The sequence below is a fragment of the Propithecus coquereli genome, unplaced genomic scaffold, assembly GCF_000956105.1.
Source record: "Propithecus coquereli isolate 6110/MARCELLA unplaced genomic scaffold, Pcoq_1.0 Scaffold8, whole genome shotgun sequence".
Classification (NCBI taxonomy): Eukaryota; Metazoa; Chordata; class Mammalia; order Primates; family Indriidae; genus Propithecus; species Propithecus coquereli.
Window position 1 is genome coordinate 5,989,925 of NW_012154173.1, and position 15,913 is coordinate 6,005,837.

Below are 15,913 nucleotides of genomic sequence, written 5' to 3' on the forward strand. Positions count from 1 at the left end.
GTATTGGGCATATAAAGGTAAATAAGAAATCACCCCTGACCCCTGAGATTCAAGGAATCTCAGGATAGGAAAGAAAACAAGTCAAAGGTTAATACAGTATGCTGCAATACTGCAGGTTTGGGTGACGGAATCAGGGGAGTGCTAGTCCCAGAGCCAGAACTTGCTGGAGGGGCAGCTAATATTAATATATTTCTGAGAATCTGCTAGGATCTATCTAGTCTTTATTTTTTGGTGTATGCTCCAGGCTGATTCCTAGTCATTGGCTATAGCCAATAAAATATATATTTCAAAAATTTATTGGGTTCACTTAATGAAATCAAAAGAAATTAAAATGCACCCTGTTCTTGGTTACATGTGATTGGCTGCCTAATGTTAATTAACTAGACTGATTGTCCTTTAAGTGACTTACTGTTTGAATTTTGTGGAAATCCGGGCAAGGAGGAGGGACCGTTCATTCCAGGGAGAAGGACCGGAGGAAGGCCAGGGAGACCTGGGTAGGCTGCCGGCAGGCTGATGCCGTGGAGGGAGCCGCTGTCCATCATGCCCGGCTGCTGTACCGTTAAGCCCAGCACGTCTGAAGCTTTCTTTATCCGATCAAGTTCCTGCTGCGCCATCAGCTGCCGAACGGTGGTCGGAGCTAAGTAATCTTTCTCCCGATCAAGCTGACTGCCAACAGTCTCCCTCACTTTTGAAATGTGCTGCTTGGAGAAAATGTGATCTCTGATGGACAGGCGGGCAGAGTACTTTACCCCACAGAGGGCGCACTCTGGTTTGGTGCCTTCCGTTCCACTCTGATTGATCATAAAGGGCTTCCCTATGTTGATTTTAAATTTCTTTTCCTTCGCCCTTGCATTCTGGAACCACACCTGGACCACGCGTTTGGGCAGGCCGATCTCATTCCCCAGCATTTCACATTCTTGCATGGTGGGAGTTCGGTAGTCACTAAAGCAAGCCTTGAGGACCTTGAGCTGAAGGTTGCTCATCTGGGTCCGAAAGCGCTTGTGGCCCGGGCGCTCGTTACTTTTGGACTTGAAAGGATTGTTGGATCCGAACGGATTCGGCGAGCTGGGGTCGGCGATGCTGGACGTCTCGCTGCGGTCAGCGTTGTCGTCGGGGTCGTCTGTGATGTAAAAGCTTTGGTCGTGGTCCCCATCTTTGTCGCTGAAGTGCATGGATGGACTCGTGAGGGAAAAGAGAAATTTGTCGTCGCAGACCTCCGCGGTGGGTGTGGTCGCCGCTTTCGGCAAAACGTCCAGAGGTTTCGGCTCCTTCGGAGACAGGGTCGGTCTGGCGTCCCCGGAACTCGCGGTGGCGCTTTCCATCTCGGCGTTTCCCTCATCGCCGGTGGTGGCGTCGCTGATCGCCGTGTTAATCGACGAAGTCTCATCAAAGTCGGTTTTATTCTGATCGTACGCGGCCTCGGCGGGAGGGGCAGTCGAATTCTCCCCATCCTCAGGACACTCTGCTTTGAAAGAGGAAGGGCTGAGAAGGTTCTTCGGTGACAGCTCTGCCGTTTTGCTGACAGGCGTTGACACGGTGGAAGCCAGTTCATTCTCGCTCGATAAATCCATTTTAGTGAGCGGCAGAGACGGGTAATCGAAGTAAATGTACTTCTGCGGGCTCTCCGCGCCGTCTTCGGCGGCCGTCAGCGGGCTGGGCGGCAGGCTGTAGCCCGCCTGCCTGCCCTCGCTCCAGTGCCGGGAGCGCACGTGGCTCTCCAAGGCGGACTTGGCTTTGAACAGCGCTCGGCAGAAGGGGCACCGTTTGTGGGACTGCGCCGGACCCACGGCCCGGAACTGGCCTTTCCTTTCCCGCGCTCGAGTGTTCTGGAACCAGACCTGCACGACTCTTTTCTTCAGCCCTACCTCGCGTGCAATGTGATCAAGCATTTTCCTGGTAGGATTGGAGTCCAGCAAGTACTTCTCATAGAGTATTTCCAGTTGTTCCGGGGTGATGGTGGTTCTCAAGCGTTTGTCACGGTGCTGGTCCTCGCCGCTATTCCCTCCCTCCTTTTCGCTGCAATTATTGTCTTCTTTATCGTCCAGTTTCCTTTTAAGGGAAGCGGCAACTGAGGCGGGGGCCGCGGGGTGGGAGGAACTGGTCTGAGGTGGCATCTGTGTGAGAGAACTGCCGAGCAGCTGTCCGGTCATCAGCGGGTTGTTGGGGTCGAAGATCATGTAGGGCATGTCCATGGGCCTTTCCAAGAAGGGAGAGTGAAGGAATTGGTTTTGAGCAGCGAGGAAGTGCATGTGCTGGTGCTCCTGCCAGAGTTCCAGAGTCGGGAAGGCAACTGTACACTGGTCACATTGGTATTGTAGTAACTGTGGAGGTAGACTGTTCTGGAGAGAAGTCATGGAAATTTGCAGTGGACTGGAAGGGACCGGGGTTTGAGAGGCCGAGGGAGGTCTTCCAATAAGTTGGGGTTGTTTTGGTGGCTGTGGCTGAGGCTGGGCTGCAGACGCCTGCGGTGGGTCTGAAGAAGTCGATGCTAATGGCAGGGCTGTTTTGGTGCCTTGAGAAGGGGGGCAGGGGTCACTCTGCTTTGGCTTTTCTGTGGGATATTCAGGTTTTGGAGAAGTCTTCTCAGGTTCTGGTTTGGGTGACGGAATCAGGGGAGTGCTAGTCCCAGAGCCAGAACTCGCTGGAGGGGCAGCAGTGGTTTTGGCTGCATCGGTTTGGCCAGACGCTGTGCAGTGCTTGTACACCACTTGGTCGGTGGCATCCATGGAGTCTTCCGTTTGGCTTTCATCTTGGGCATCATCATCTTCATCCTTGTAACACTGCTTTTTCTGATGCGTAATCAAGTCAAAGATCCTGGGGAAAACCACATTGCACTTTTTACACTGGTACTGCATGTTGCTTGTACGAATATACCGTTCATTTGTGAGTTCTCGTTTTTCATTATCTTTAGTTTCTGCTTGGTTTTCATAACTCTTTCGAGCTTTCTGGCGAGCATTCTGGAACCACACAACAATAACCCGGGTAGGTAGATTGAGAACAGTGGAGAGTTGTTCTATTTCATCATCTTTTGGGTAAGCGTTTGTGTCAAAAAAGTCTTGAAGAACCCTAAGCTGGTAGTCAGTAAACCTCGTTCTAGAAGACCTTTTACTGAATGATGCATCAGATTTGTAATGTTCTAAAGAGGTGGGCTGTGGATCAATTCTGATATCTTCCAAAACAGTTATAGGAGGGTTACTGAAGTTGTACGGAGAATCCTTATTTCTCTGCCGTTCCTTAAAAAGCGTATTTCGAAACCAGTGTTTGATAACTTTTTGAGAGAGGCCAGATTTCTCTGCCATTTCTTGGATCTGTTCTTCACTTGGAGAGTTATTGATGTCAAAGTAAGCCCTCAGGATTTTTAGTTGATCATCTGTAATTCTTGTCCGTGGGCGTTTGAACTGAGAATGCCTTAAGAAGTTGGGATCTAATCCAAGCTGCTGCTGGCAGAGTTGGGTGAGGTCTGCAGAGAGAGCGTCCATCTGTGGCAGCTGCAGGGCAAGCTGAGGAGGAAGTGCAGGGTGTTGCACAGGTTGCATCATAATGGAAGGAAAGAGTGGCAGGTCCAGAGAAACCGGCAGCTGGACCTGTGGGGGAGCAGAAGGTGGAGGAGGCGGCGGAGGAGGAGGGGGCGGAGGGGGCGGCGGTGGTGGCGGAGGAGTGGGCGGTGGAGCTTGCAGAGGAGTGGAAACCGTGCTCGGGATCTTTACAGGACCCATAGAAGAAGGCTGCGGAGGAGCCGGAGGCAGGGGAGGAGGGGGAGGCGGTGGGGGCGGCGTTTCTGGTGAAGATGGAGAAATTGGATAAAGCTTGTCATAGGCCTCCCTGTACTGACGAGCAAATTTTTCTAGGGCTCCATATGGAAAAAATTGCCCATGTACATGTTCTTGGTGACTCTTTAAAATAAGCACATTGGAAAACAATTTACCACACGTTCCGCATTCCAGTTTGTCAGTGTTTTCACCTTCACCGCTTTTGCCCTTCTTCTGTACCTTCTGCCTGTTCTCATTATACTGAATGACCAGTTCGAAACCAAAGTTTTCCAATAAAGCTTTGGCTGCGTTTCCCCTGGCCCCTGAAGCTATTCGGGGTGGCAGGATGGATGGTTCCAAGGATTTTTGCTTCTTTGTGTCTTTGCCCTCTTTGAGACCTTCCCCTTCACTTATAAATTCTTGCTTTGGTTTTTCTGGCTTTTCAGCAATCTCGTCTGCCTCCTTATAAGATGGCATGTCCTTCACGATTTGGCAGTCTGTGCTCACTACGTTACTTTGCTCTTGTTTCAACAATTTGCTTGTCTGCTGTTGCTGCTGCTGCTGCTGCTGCTGCTGCTGCTGCTGCTGTTGCTGCGGCGGCTGTTGTTTTTGAGGCTGCAGCTGGGGCTGTGTGGCTTGGTATTGTTGTGCTTGTTGCTGTAGTATCTGGAGCTGAGTTTGGCCAACGTGATGTTGGGTTTGAATCTGCTGCTTCAGGTCTTCAAGCAAGGAGCCAGCCATTCCTGTCATGCCAGGCATACCAAATGTGGCAGAGCCTGGCAAACCCAAATCTGGCCCCAAGCTAAACTCCGTCCCAGGTATGTAGAACGGAAAGAGAAACTGAGGCTGCTGAAACTGCAGCAGTGCTTCCGGGGTCATAGGAAAATGAGGCAAAAAGGCTGGGTTTAGAAACTGAGGCTGAAAGAATGCAGCTTGCTGTTGTAACTCGTGCTGGAGTTGCATCTGAATTTGTGCTGGTGACTGTGGTGGGTGATGTGTAGGTTGAGCAGAGATTAATTCAGGAGTTTGCTTTTTATTTAATTCTTTGGCATCTAAATGGGAATCTTTGCTGTTTACTGCTGCTAAACTCATGGAATCTAACATCCCTTGGCCAGGGCTATTAACGTTTGCCGCAATGCTGTGCCCACCAGCCACGTGACCACTGGGCTCCAGCTTTGCAGCCCTGGCCTTTGTCTGGTGGAGCACAGACCTCATGTGGATTTCCAACGTCGAGCTTTGGCTGTACGCAACATTGCAGATGCTGCACTTGTAGGGTTTGTTGTCTGTGTTGCTGTTGGTTTCTTGAGGGACAGGACTGGAGGCTTCCTGCAAAACCTTTTTCAATTTATGCAGGTGAGAAACTGAATTATAATGGACCAAGAGAATGTTCTTTTGGGTGAACGACTCTTTACACACTGTACATTTATATGGACGAGACGGATCAAGAAATTTTTCCATTGTAAAGTTGGGCCCTTTTCTAAAAGGTAAGGTCCGCTTTGGTTCAGAGCCCATCTCATCTGGAATAGAGCTACTGTCACTTCCTACAGGACTCGCCTTCCCTTCATGATCCACCTCGTACTCTCTCTCTATTTCCTGCTCCAGGCCATGGTCGTCCTGGGCCATAGTTTCACTCTCTGTCCACAGTTCTCCGTTCATGGGCAAGGAGGCATACAGCTGTTGAAGTTCTGCTTCACTCAGTTCAGGGTGACCTGCTTCCAGGTGTTTTTTTAAAGCCTGGAATGTACGGAAACTACGCTGGCAGAGGTTACACATTGTTGCAGCCCGAATTGCATGATACTGGGAATGTATCTGAAGCTTCTGCATAGTTTTAAAAGCCAAGCTACAGTGGTTGCAGCGATACTTATAGACGTGGCGGTCAGAAACAGAGAGTGGTTGCCTTTTTTGCTGTTCACTTAATTGATCTTGCAGTGTGTCGGGGATTTTCACATCCTTACTGCTATTTTTATTCCATTCCGACACTTCTGAAGGTTCTTTAGTTGGTTTCTGCTCCTCATTCTTTATTTCCACACTGGCCTTTGAATCCTCAAGACCTGCCATGCTTTTGTCATCCATAGGGCTTTCACCTGTTAGGAAAAAACACAAACAAATCTTTTATAGTAAGAAAATCTACTGCTTAAAGATCAATAAATATTGTAAATAGGAGCCTCTATTAAGTTTCTGCTTAACTGATTTTTTTGAAGAAATGTTTATTGAGCAACTACTACGTGGCAAGCACTGAACTTGGTATTGGGCATATAAAGGTAAATAAGAAATCACCCCTGACCCCTGAGATTCAAGGAATCTCAGGATAGGAAAGAAAACAAGTCAAAGGTTAATACAGTATGCTGCAATACTGCAATCACTGTGATACCAAATGCCATAACCTTGATGTTCACGAATTAGAACACACAGAATATTTTGGGGCTTCTAACATTTGGATCCCCAAGATCAGTTACAGAAAACCAGATACTAAATATGCCTTGGAAAATATGGCTCTTGGGAATGTCATACATTTTTTTCCCTCCATGCTTTAAAAACAAAAATATTCGATAGTAATAATCTTCAAGTACCACCACAAATGCAAGCTCCTGAGTGTGTTTTCCGCATATCTCAATTACAAGCTGGCATACCTGAATATTTCCCAGACCCCTCGGCTGTTATGGCTGCAGGTGTGTCCCGCTCTGATTTCTCGGAGGCGGCTGCTGGCAGGAGCATACTGTTTGGCATCATCACATCAGGGACAGGCACCTTTGCAAACCAAAGGGGTTTGTGTTAAAGGTACCCCAGAAATCACAAACTTCATCACATCTCCCATTTGCCAGGAGCATATCCCACTTACATTTTTTTAACCAAAGCAGGACATTTTGTGGATGTCACAGACTAATGCTACCCCTTCGAATTTCGGATCAATGCTGTGGCAATGTCATAATCTTCTTTTCTTTTCTTCTTTTCTTTTTTTTCTTTTTTTTTATTATGGTTTGAAGGTTTTTGTAGGTTTAATTTTTGATAATGATAACCAAGACAGTTTGAAACTCAAGGTGTTTACATGAGTCTTTTGATTAACATTATAGATATAAAAAGAAGACTGAAAAATATGTTATTAACTCTGCTAGGCCTTGTACCATATTTTTTGACTAAGCAAAAGAGACCTCAAATGGGCCTTGCTTATGGTAACTATAACACAGTCCATAAAAGACCTTTAAGTAGCTCGGAAGAAATAAATTTCTATCAACCAATAGTTACCGATTTTGTACTGATGCCCTTACACAGATTCTGCCACATATGCATCAAAATTTGGTATCCTTACTGTCATAAGCAGCTTCTCCACACAATCCGGAGACACACTGTGCAAATGTGTCAGATGCAGCTGGAGGTGCATTTTGTTGCTGAGGACGTCCTGGCAGAGAGGACAGCAGATGACGGGCTGCACCGAGTGCTGTGACAGGACGTGCATCTGGATACGACTTTGGTCCCTACTATTGTAGTTACAATAAGGACACTGATAGAACTGGAAAATATTGAATAAACATGGCCACTATTAGTTAATGCATTTTTTATTGATACATAATAGTTGTACATATTTATGGGGTACATGGGCTATTTTGATATATGCATACAGTGTATAGTGATCAAATCTGAGTAATTGGGATATCCATCACCTCAAACATTTACCATTTCCTGTGTTGAGAGCATTCCAAATCTTCTCTTCTAGCTATTTCAACATAGTTAATGCATTTTTATGACTTCTGAACATTAGAAGTAATATTAAGAGTTAATTATATTGCCAGTTGTAATATCTACATGCATTCAACAGCATGGAATCATTTAGGGCTTTAAAACTATGAGGAGCAATTTTTAAAAAAAAAAAAGATTTATGCAACAAAGGGAAGAAAAACATATTTACCTGTTCATGACAGAATTTATTGTCCTCTGTAGGTTTTGACCTTTTTGTTGCAACATCCTCTTCTTTTGCCAGCAGGAGTGGCTGGGTGCCCCCTGCCACACTGACTTTTAGCTCCTTCTCTGGTGCGATTATCCCTGATTCCCCCAAAATAGAAAAGCTCAATTTAAAAACATTTATAATGTCAAAATCAGAAAAATTATGTTTTTCAAAGAGTTATGACTCTAAATCCACTGAATCATAGAAAGAACCAGACAAGCACTTGTAAATGATGCTAATCTCAAAAGGCAAAAAGCACACTTCTTTTTGTCCACCAACTAAGTGGACTTCATAAATACATTTTAAAACGTACTCCTGTCTTGTGTTTAGATAACCTTAGGTGGCCTTGGAAGATTCATCAATAACATGTGCTCTCTGGTGTCTCCGAATGCCTTTATCACATTAAAGCAAATCTACTCCCGTTCACAAACACTAATTTAAAAAATCATTATTTCTACTAGTGTTGAATTACCTATCTCTTATCTAAAATTCTTAGGCTCTGAAAAGATTTCAAAATTCTGAGAAAAGCTGACTGGTTATAATTCAGAAACTCAAATAATATCTTTATATCATGAATGGATTTAAAAATTGAAAAAATTACAAAATTCACTATACATAACATATCTGCTGCTGCTATTAGTGATTTACTCTTTGCTGTAGCTGTTTCAGCAGTTGGCTGTACACATAACATGATAGTACAGATCTCAAGCAGACAATTGTTTTATGAGGTTAATCCAAATATCTGGTGTTAAAGACGATTTAAAATTTTGCCTAGATGAGCAACATAATGTGTAGGAGCCTCATACACATCAAAGAAAAGAGTGCAATTCTAATTTCCCAATCTAACAGAAAATTCTTTCCACCATCAATTTGCCCGATAATCTCCTCTGTGAGGCTGGATATTACAGCGACATTGGGTAGGCATGTCACATACATCTCACGACAAACACAAAACCTCATTTACCAGCCATTCCAATCTCATCATAGCGCGGCATCATCTGACCTTTTTTCTGCTGTTTATTATGAGTATTTCTAATTTTAACTTTCAATTTTCACCATCTTCCAGTCAATTTGCAACTAAATTATTTCCAGGGTGAGGACACTATCACTGGACAACTGGGTGCAAATACATCTTGAAATGCAATGAAGCTAAACCATTGATTGCTATCAGATCCCACGTAAATATATAGTCCAGGCGTAATCTGATTGTATGCTGTGCATGAAGATTTATCTTGATTTTTTTTCAATCCACATACGGTTCATATAAATGAACAAATTGCACCTTATTGAAAAATAACCCAGTTTTAATTTAGAAATAAGGTCAAGGATGTTATGGAAACAAAGTAAAAATAAACAACAACAAAAAAATACATTCTATTTCTACCCTGGATAGAGATTCACATTTTACACCATATACATAATTTCAGAAATTTTGAATTTAGAAAAAAAATTTAAAAGAGCAATTCCATAGAGACCAAAATTAAAATAGAATTTAAATGACATAATGACAATAATTATTATATATCCCCTTGAGGTTTGTGGTAGGTAGATACAGAATTAGTGCAAAATTTTCAACAGATTACACTGATACTAATTTCTAGATTTTTAAACACTAGACTTTATTTGAATTGGTACATTTGTCCTTTATATACATCCACCTTGGAAAATTTAGATTCTTTTTAGGTATTTGAAAAATCTAATTTATTCGTACTTGAATAAACTTAAGATAGGCTGAAAAGTTTCATTACATTGATTTAAAAATTATCCAAGTATTTGATATCCAAAGGTATGTCAGAACAGGAATGTTTATCTTATAATTAATCATGGAATAAAAAATATATTTTTCTTTCTCAAAGCAGAGTGTACTTTGTGCTATTATTTTAAAAGTGTTAAAAACAAACATTTAAGAAAACAATATATTTAGTATTTGAAAATAAAATGTATTGCTTAAAGTGTCAGACTAAGTTGTATAAAATGATTGTTACATAAATCAGCAAATGTCTATCAATTGCCTTCTCCTGTGAGATTTTTCTTTAAAAGTTCTCCCATTAATAAGTAAGAATATATTTCCTTAAGAGAATAATACTGTGTCATATCCCCTTATCATTCTTTTGTATACATGGTAGAATTGAACATGACCAAACAATAAGTTGATCCACTTCCCTATGCTATCAAAGACTGTCACACACAAATTAAAGAGAATTTCCATGACTGTTGCTTGCAGGCCCATTTGATCATCAGAAATGGAATAAACCTTCCAGAAACTTCTAAATCTATTAAATGTATAGCTATGGACTTATTTACATAAGTATGTATAATATGTATTTTATTCTAATATTGATATAAAGGATCAAAAAAGTATTGATTTCAAGGTATAAAACATTTTACTAAGCCTACACATTGGTATGCATATTTGGTATAATTAGTACCATTAAGAATGTATTGTTTTTGTTTTATGCTTATTAATATTCATCAAAAATACAATTGCTTTTGAATTTAGTTATGTTCCATGTTGCATCAAGAAAGTAAGAGCTAACTTTTAGGCTCACTAATCACATGGCCATTGCTGTAAGTGTTGGCTATAGTATTCAGTCCAGTACATTTGTGTCAACTTCAACATTTTTGGGCTAATTTAGTTAATTAAAGCATAATCTTAATATAAGCTAGGAATCTCTTAAAGTCCATTTTATTTTAAATTAAAAAGAAGTTATAAATAAAGGGTAGGCTTCCTAGCTTTTGCTAGGCACCCTAGAAATGCATACCACTGATAGTAAGAGGAAGCAGAGAATGCTGAGATGCGGTAACACAGGATAAAAACAGACTATCGAAGATGAAGGTGGTCATCAGAATTATTTGTAAAGAGGATGGCAGTTACATTCTGTGTGTTATGCCTTGTATATTCAAAGAGGTGCTATCTCAGGTTTAATATTACGGCATCCATGGTAAATTATAGGAAATCAACTTTGGGTCTTTTGTTTGAATTGTGTTATCCTGGAAATGTCTTCTATAAAATAAGGGCCAATTAATTTTAGAAAGGTTTTGATTAAGTTTTGTGATTGCTCATAGTTTATGTCTGCAACTTTATTTGAAATAAACCCTGTTTGTCACCCTACACCAGAAAAAATTTTGAAATGGGATTATAATTCATTTTGTTTTATTAAGGACACCACAATATTCTCAAAGAACAATGTCATTTTAATGCATTTTAACTAAAAAATGAAGTCTAATTACAAATAAGCAATGCCAAATAGATGAGTCAATGATTATCTGTCAGTTATGGGATTATTTAACTTGCATGAGATTGCTAATATAAAAATGGCATAATTCATTTCAATGCAGATGCCGCCTACTTAATAATTTTCAATCCCTAAATACAGAAGGTTGTAAAATGGTTTATACTCATAACAAGTGAGAAAAATCCAATAACACATATGTACTCGAAGCAAATCTTGAAAAAACAATAAAACAAAATACTGAGTTATTATTTATGAGTCAGTGTATTTGGTAAAGTTTGAATACTATAAAACTTGAACATAACAGAAGATGCTATTAAACTCCAAGTAATTCTAAATTATAATTACTGGTACAGTATTCTTTTTAATGAGACTAGAATGAAAGGATAATTTTAATTGCAATAATGAAGGTTAATTTCCATCTTTCCTCATGTTTACTCCCTTATTAAAAAGTGGTCCCCTTAGCCATGGCAGAGACATATTACATTTTCAATGCAAATGTATTAATCTGGATAAACTCTATATTAATTCTTGTACCACACAGAGCTATAATTTGGATTATAATTAATCTAAAGTGGCACTAGATTTAAATGACAATATAAATGAAGCATTAGAAGGCTTTTCTATTATGAATGAATATTCAACAAATATAACAAGCACATTGCCAAGTCTCATTTTGAAAGCTCTAGTCCTACCGATTAATGTCAGCAACATAGCACAACAGCTTACACAAACATACTTTTCCTAACATGTGTTAATTCCTTCATGTCTAAAAAATTCTAGTTAAAGTGGGGTCAAACTATTTTCTCATCTAACATATTAAGATAGTAATTGTTTGTAAGTTTGCTAGCATTCTTTTTTACATTTATGACTGATGTAAGGAAAAAACTATATATTTTATGTAAGTATATAAGTGGTTAATCATTAGAAATATTTACAAAGAAAAATATTCAAGTAATAATATTTTTAATCAAATAAGATTCAATTTAGAAAGCAGAAAACTTTGTTCAAAGTTCATGTTCGTTGTCAATCACAAGAACTGTCTTGAAGGCTAGGAGGTTTCAAAGCTAAATATTTGCATCTCAGCAATTGCTTTCAGTTGGTCCTTGCTTGAAGCCCATTTTCATCCCTACAGATATTCCTGGGGAGGCATTTCTACAGGGATAAAATTTGTTTTAAATAACTACCATTATACAATGGTCTGTATCCTCTCATACACCCAGTCTTGTCTGGCTAGTACGATTAGGCGCCAAAGGAAGGACAATAACTCATCAGGCCATTAGGGAGTGATTGAGTCCATTACTTATGCAGAGCAGTAAATGGCGCTGCTAGTGGAGATAGTGCCCCCGCATCTGTGGTATGTTCCAAGCAAGACTCTTTCCTCAGTGCTAAGATTAGATCCATTTTCAAGGGATTCCCAGAATCCATCCTTTACAAGGCACTAAATATTAGATATTGAAAATGTAGCATAATGTCATATACCTAAGTATATGGGCACTCAATGAACACTAATGTAATATTTGTGTATGATTCATTCATCTGAAGAATGAGAAGGATATACTCTGCAATCTGTTTTAGTACTGTGTGAAAGATGCCACTGAATACAGACAGAATCCTGCCCTCCCTGAACCAGTCAAGCAGCTAGTCTTGATGAGGTCCATTATAAAGAGTGAATAAACTGACCACTTTGCTATTTCCAATCTTTTCCAAATAAAGTTTAGATGGTACCACCCTTCACATTAACTGATCACTTGGTACTTCAAATTCCTTGTCAGTAATTCCAGGAGCCAGTTTACTAATATACAGCTATGACATCTTCTTACATTGCTTTAGACCCAATACCAACCTTAGCTCCTCTTTGTTAAAATCAAATTAGAATCATATGTTAGACACTATATCCCAGAAGCAAATTGCAATGCCACTTTTCTCACTGGACTCCTGAAAGAAATTTATCATTGAACAATGTGGGGAGAGGAGTAGAGAGGACCTCCAGATAATTTTTGAAGGGAATGCAAAACTTAGATATGCAAAGACTGATTTACAAATATGGGATGATTCAGGTTTAAATAAACTTGCATGTAAAAATGATATTTTTTGCACAACCCAATGTCTTCATAGTGAATACAAGCTTCTTTATATGCGGCTGTCACTGGAATTCAAGGAAAAGATAGATGACTACCTGAAACTAATAGGCTTGAACCCGTTTCAGCACTTCTTCTGCTTCAATGAGTCCAACATAATAAAACTAGGTATAGCGTGCAGCAAAAGTAGCCAATGTAATATTCATTGCGACCATAGATTTCCATCTCATACATACAAAGCATGGATGAAGTCATATATTTGCCAAATCAAACACAGAAAAAGCCTTAGGTATCCACACCAGATGCTGGCCTAGGGTTTGTTTGTGCACAAGTAAATGTCATGACACGAAGGTTTGTTTTCAAAGACAGTAGCTTTCATTACTGGGATTTGTCTATTCTAGAAGATCAAAATTACCCAGCACCTAATCCCTTTTCAATGATATTTCCTCTTTCTTAGGCTGAATCATCTGTAAACTTTTTCACTGGATTTTGTTTGAAATGCCTCAAATAGATGCCCTGAAAAAGGGCAAATTCCTGAGTGTAAGTTGTAAAAAAAAAAAGCAAGAAAAAATAGCATTTATTTTTAGGGTTACGTGGTTTGGCGGGGGGAATGAGTGTGACTGAATGACAAAATTCGAGTGATATCTAATCCTGTGCTTATGAAAAATTAATATGCCATCAGAGGAATCACAAGTATAGCTAAGATTAATGAAAGACGCTTAAAAAATTACAAGCACACAAACTGATTTGATTAAAAAATAATCTCACTGGTCGTCCTGTAATATTCTTCAACTTATCCACATCTATTCTGTCAGATGGTTATGATTAAAAATAGGTCAATGGGAGGCTACTGATAGAAATCACATGCAAAATGCACATGCAATGAATAGTAGTGGGAATGTTCAGACAGTTTAAAATGAATAAAAGCTTTTAATAAGCTTTGCAGGGGGTGGGGGTTGAAGGAAGGGTTGATTGCAGGGAATGGGTGTAGGGAAACGAAAGGTGAAAGATTCCAGCATCTTACCAGAGTCTTTATTAGCGATTTTGCCCTCACTATTGTCTCTCTCACTTGTGTCTTTCTCCTCATCCTCAGCCACTGCTGTAGGCTTAGTAGCTCCTTCTGCCTCCTCACTTTGTTCTTCTGTTAAGAAAGCAGACCAGTCAATAGAATTGAACCCGCCCCCCCCAAAAAGCACACATTGAAATAAACTAAGTGACCACTTGAAACTTTGTTATTTATGAATGTTTGTAGATATGCATACCCAAAAGAGAACGTAAGTCCATGCAAAAGTCTACCTTAGAGCATGCCGACTGTAGCGATACAAATTTTTATCTAAAGCAATTTCTTTTGTAACCATTGAAAGCCTGTGTCTGTACTAAATTAAAATAAATCATTTTTAGCACAGTTTAAGCTGATAAAGGATTTAAAAATTGGGTTTAAGGCAAGTCTGTGATTTCAATGGTAGAACCTTGCAATGACATGAACCCACTGTTCCATGGACTTGAATAAGTGTCAGAACAAATGAGATTCTTAGGAAAAATTCTTAGAGAAATAATGTGTTAACAATGGGTTAAATATAAGACAGGTGTTACTCCTGCCTTTAGACTCCAGATCCCAGAGGAATTCTTTGTTAGAGTAACTTTGGAATTTTGTTAGAGTAACTTTGGTTATGTTGGGGATTTTTTTTTTTTTTCTGTAGGGGGAGCTATACAGGGCATAGGACATAACAAGGTATACTTCTTCTATGACAACCCCATCACCCCACACCTCATTCACGGGTTCACACCGGCTAGATTACATGGAAATCCTTATAGTAACTCAACCCTATTTAATTATTCTGTAAATCTTAGCTATGCCACTGCTGCTGGATTAATCTGTTTATGCAGTTAGCCTCTATGCTGGGGCTGTGTAACACTAATCCGTGAAAGGCCCACTGTTCTCTTTCATCCTGCGATCATTTGTCTCTCACTGTGTTGATGTCACATTTTAATGAATTTTTAGCAATCTGAGTAATGCCAGATAACCAGGCTCGCAACTCCTCACAGCATGGCACGCTGTTTTCATTGCAGCACAAAAAATAAAAATCATACTCCCCTGTTCAGGTAGGAATTACATAAATTAGGAGAAGAAGGTAAAATGGGATTTGAAGCACTAGGCTGCTCAATTTCATAAAATCTTTAATGATCATATAAATTAACCCTGGAAAGGCAAAAGGTCATCAACACACATTTGCATACACTCTTCTATTTGCTTTTGATAAGCAGAGCTTTTATGCAGAGAACATGATACAATTAACCCTTCAATAACCATACAAAACGCTGCTATGGACATTTTAAGTGTCAAGCATTAACTGAAAATTACACACTGAATAAAATTTTCATTGTAAATGCTATAGTGATTGAAAGGGGAAATCGTGGCTCTCTCCACACCCCATGTTTTATTAATAACGTTCTGACAGCAGAATGAAATATCCACTGTCATATGTAGCAGCTGAGCACACACAAAAAATATTCTATTTAGTGCCTCACTTGCCAGCCATGCTCTGCAACTGTATGAGCAGAAAGACAACAGACGGGGACAGTTCTGGGCTCAACAGGAAATTCCAAACAGCTAAAGGGAAAACAAGGACATTTATACATTCAAAATAGGAGTTTATTTCATCTGTGAGTCCTCAAAGGCACCATATAAATCCATTTTATTCAATTTCTACACTTTGCCTTTGCACAAAAGCAGATAGGAAGCCCTTGTTTAGGTGATCAGTCATCTGAGAGTTCGGGGGACGCTTTCCTTTCAGGCAACTACACATGGAAATTTTACTTTAAAAAGAGAGAGAATCAACACTCTGGTTCTAGCCTGCTTTCACCCATCAGTGATAATTACTGAGCAAACGCAGGCTCCTTCCTCCCAAC

General features: G+C 40.2%; 1 protein-coding gene across 1 annotated transcript in view; it reads right to left on the reverse strand.

Annotated features, from left to right (window-relative positions):
* The window catches only part of ZFHX4 (zinc finger homeobox 4), a 184,140-nt gene that overhangs the window by 12,614 nt on the left and 155,613 nt on the right, over nucleotides 1-15,913 (reverse strand). Inside the window, exons 6-10 of the mRNA XM_012663209.1 lie at nucleotides 14,028-14,144; nucleotides 7,654-7,787; nucleotides 7,057-7,257; nucleotides 6,380-6,497; nucleotides 410-5,833 (exon numbers count right to left, since the gene is read on the reverse strand). Coding sequence (XP_012518663.1) covers nucleotides 410-5,833; nucleotides 6,380-6,497; nucleotides 7,057-7,257; nucleotides 7,654-7,787; nucleotides 14,028-14,144 — 5,994 coding nt within the window. The remainder of the gene's footprint in view (nucleotides 1-409; nucleotides 5,834-6,379; nucleotides 6,498-7,056; nucleotides 7,258-7,653; nucleotides 7,788-14,027; nucleotides 14,145-15,913) is intronic.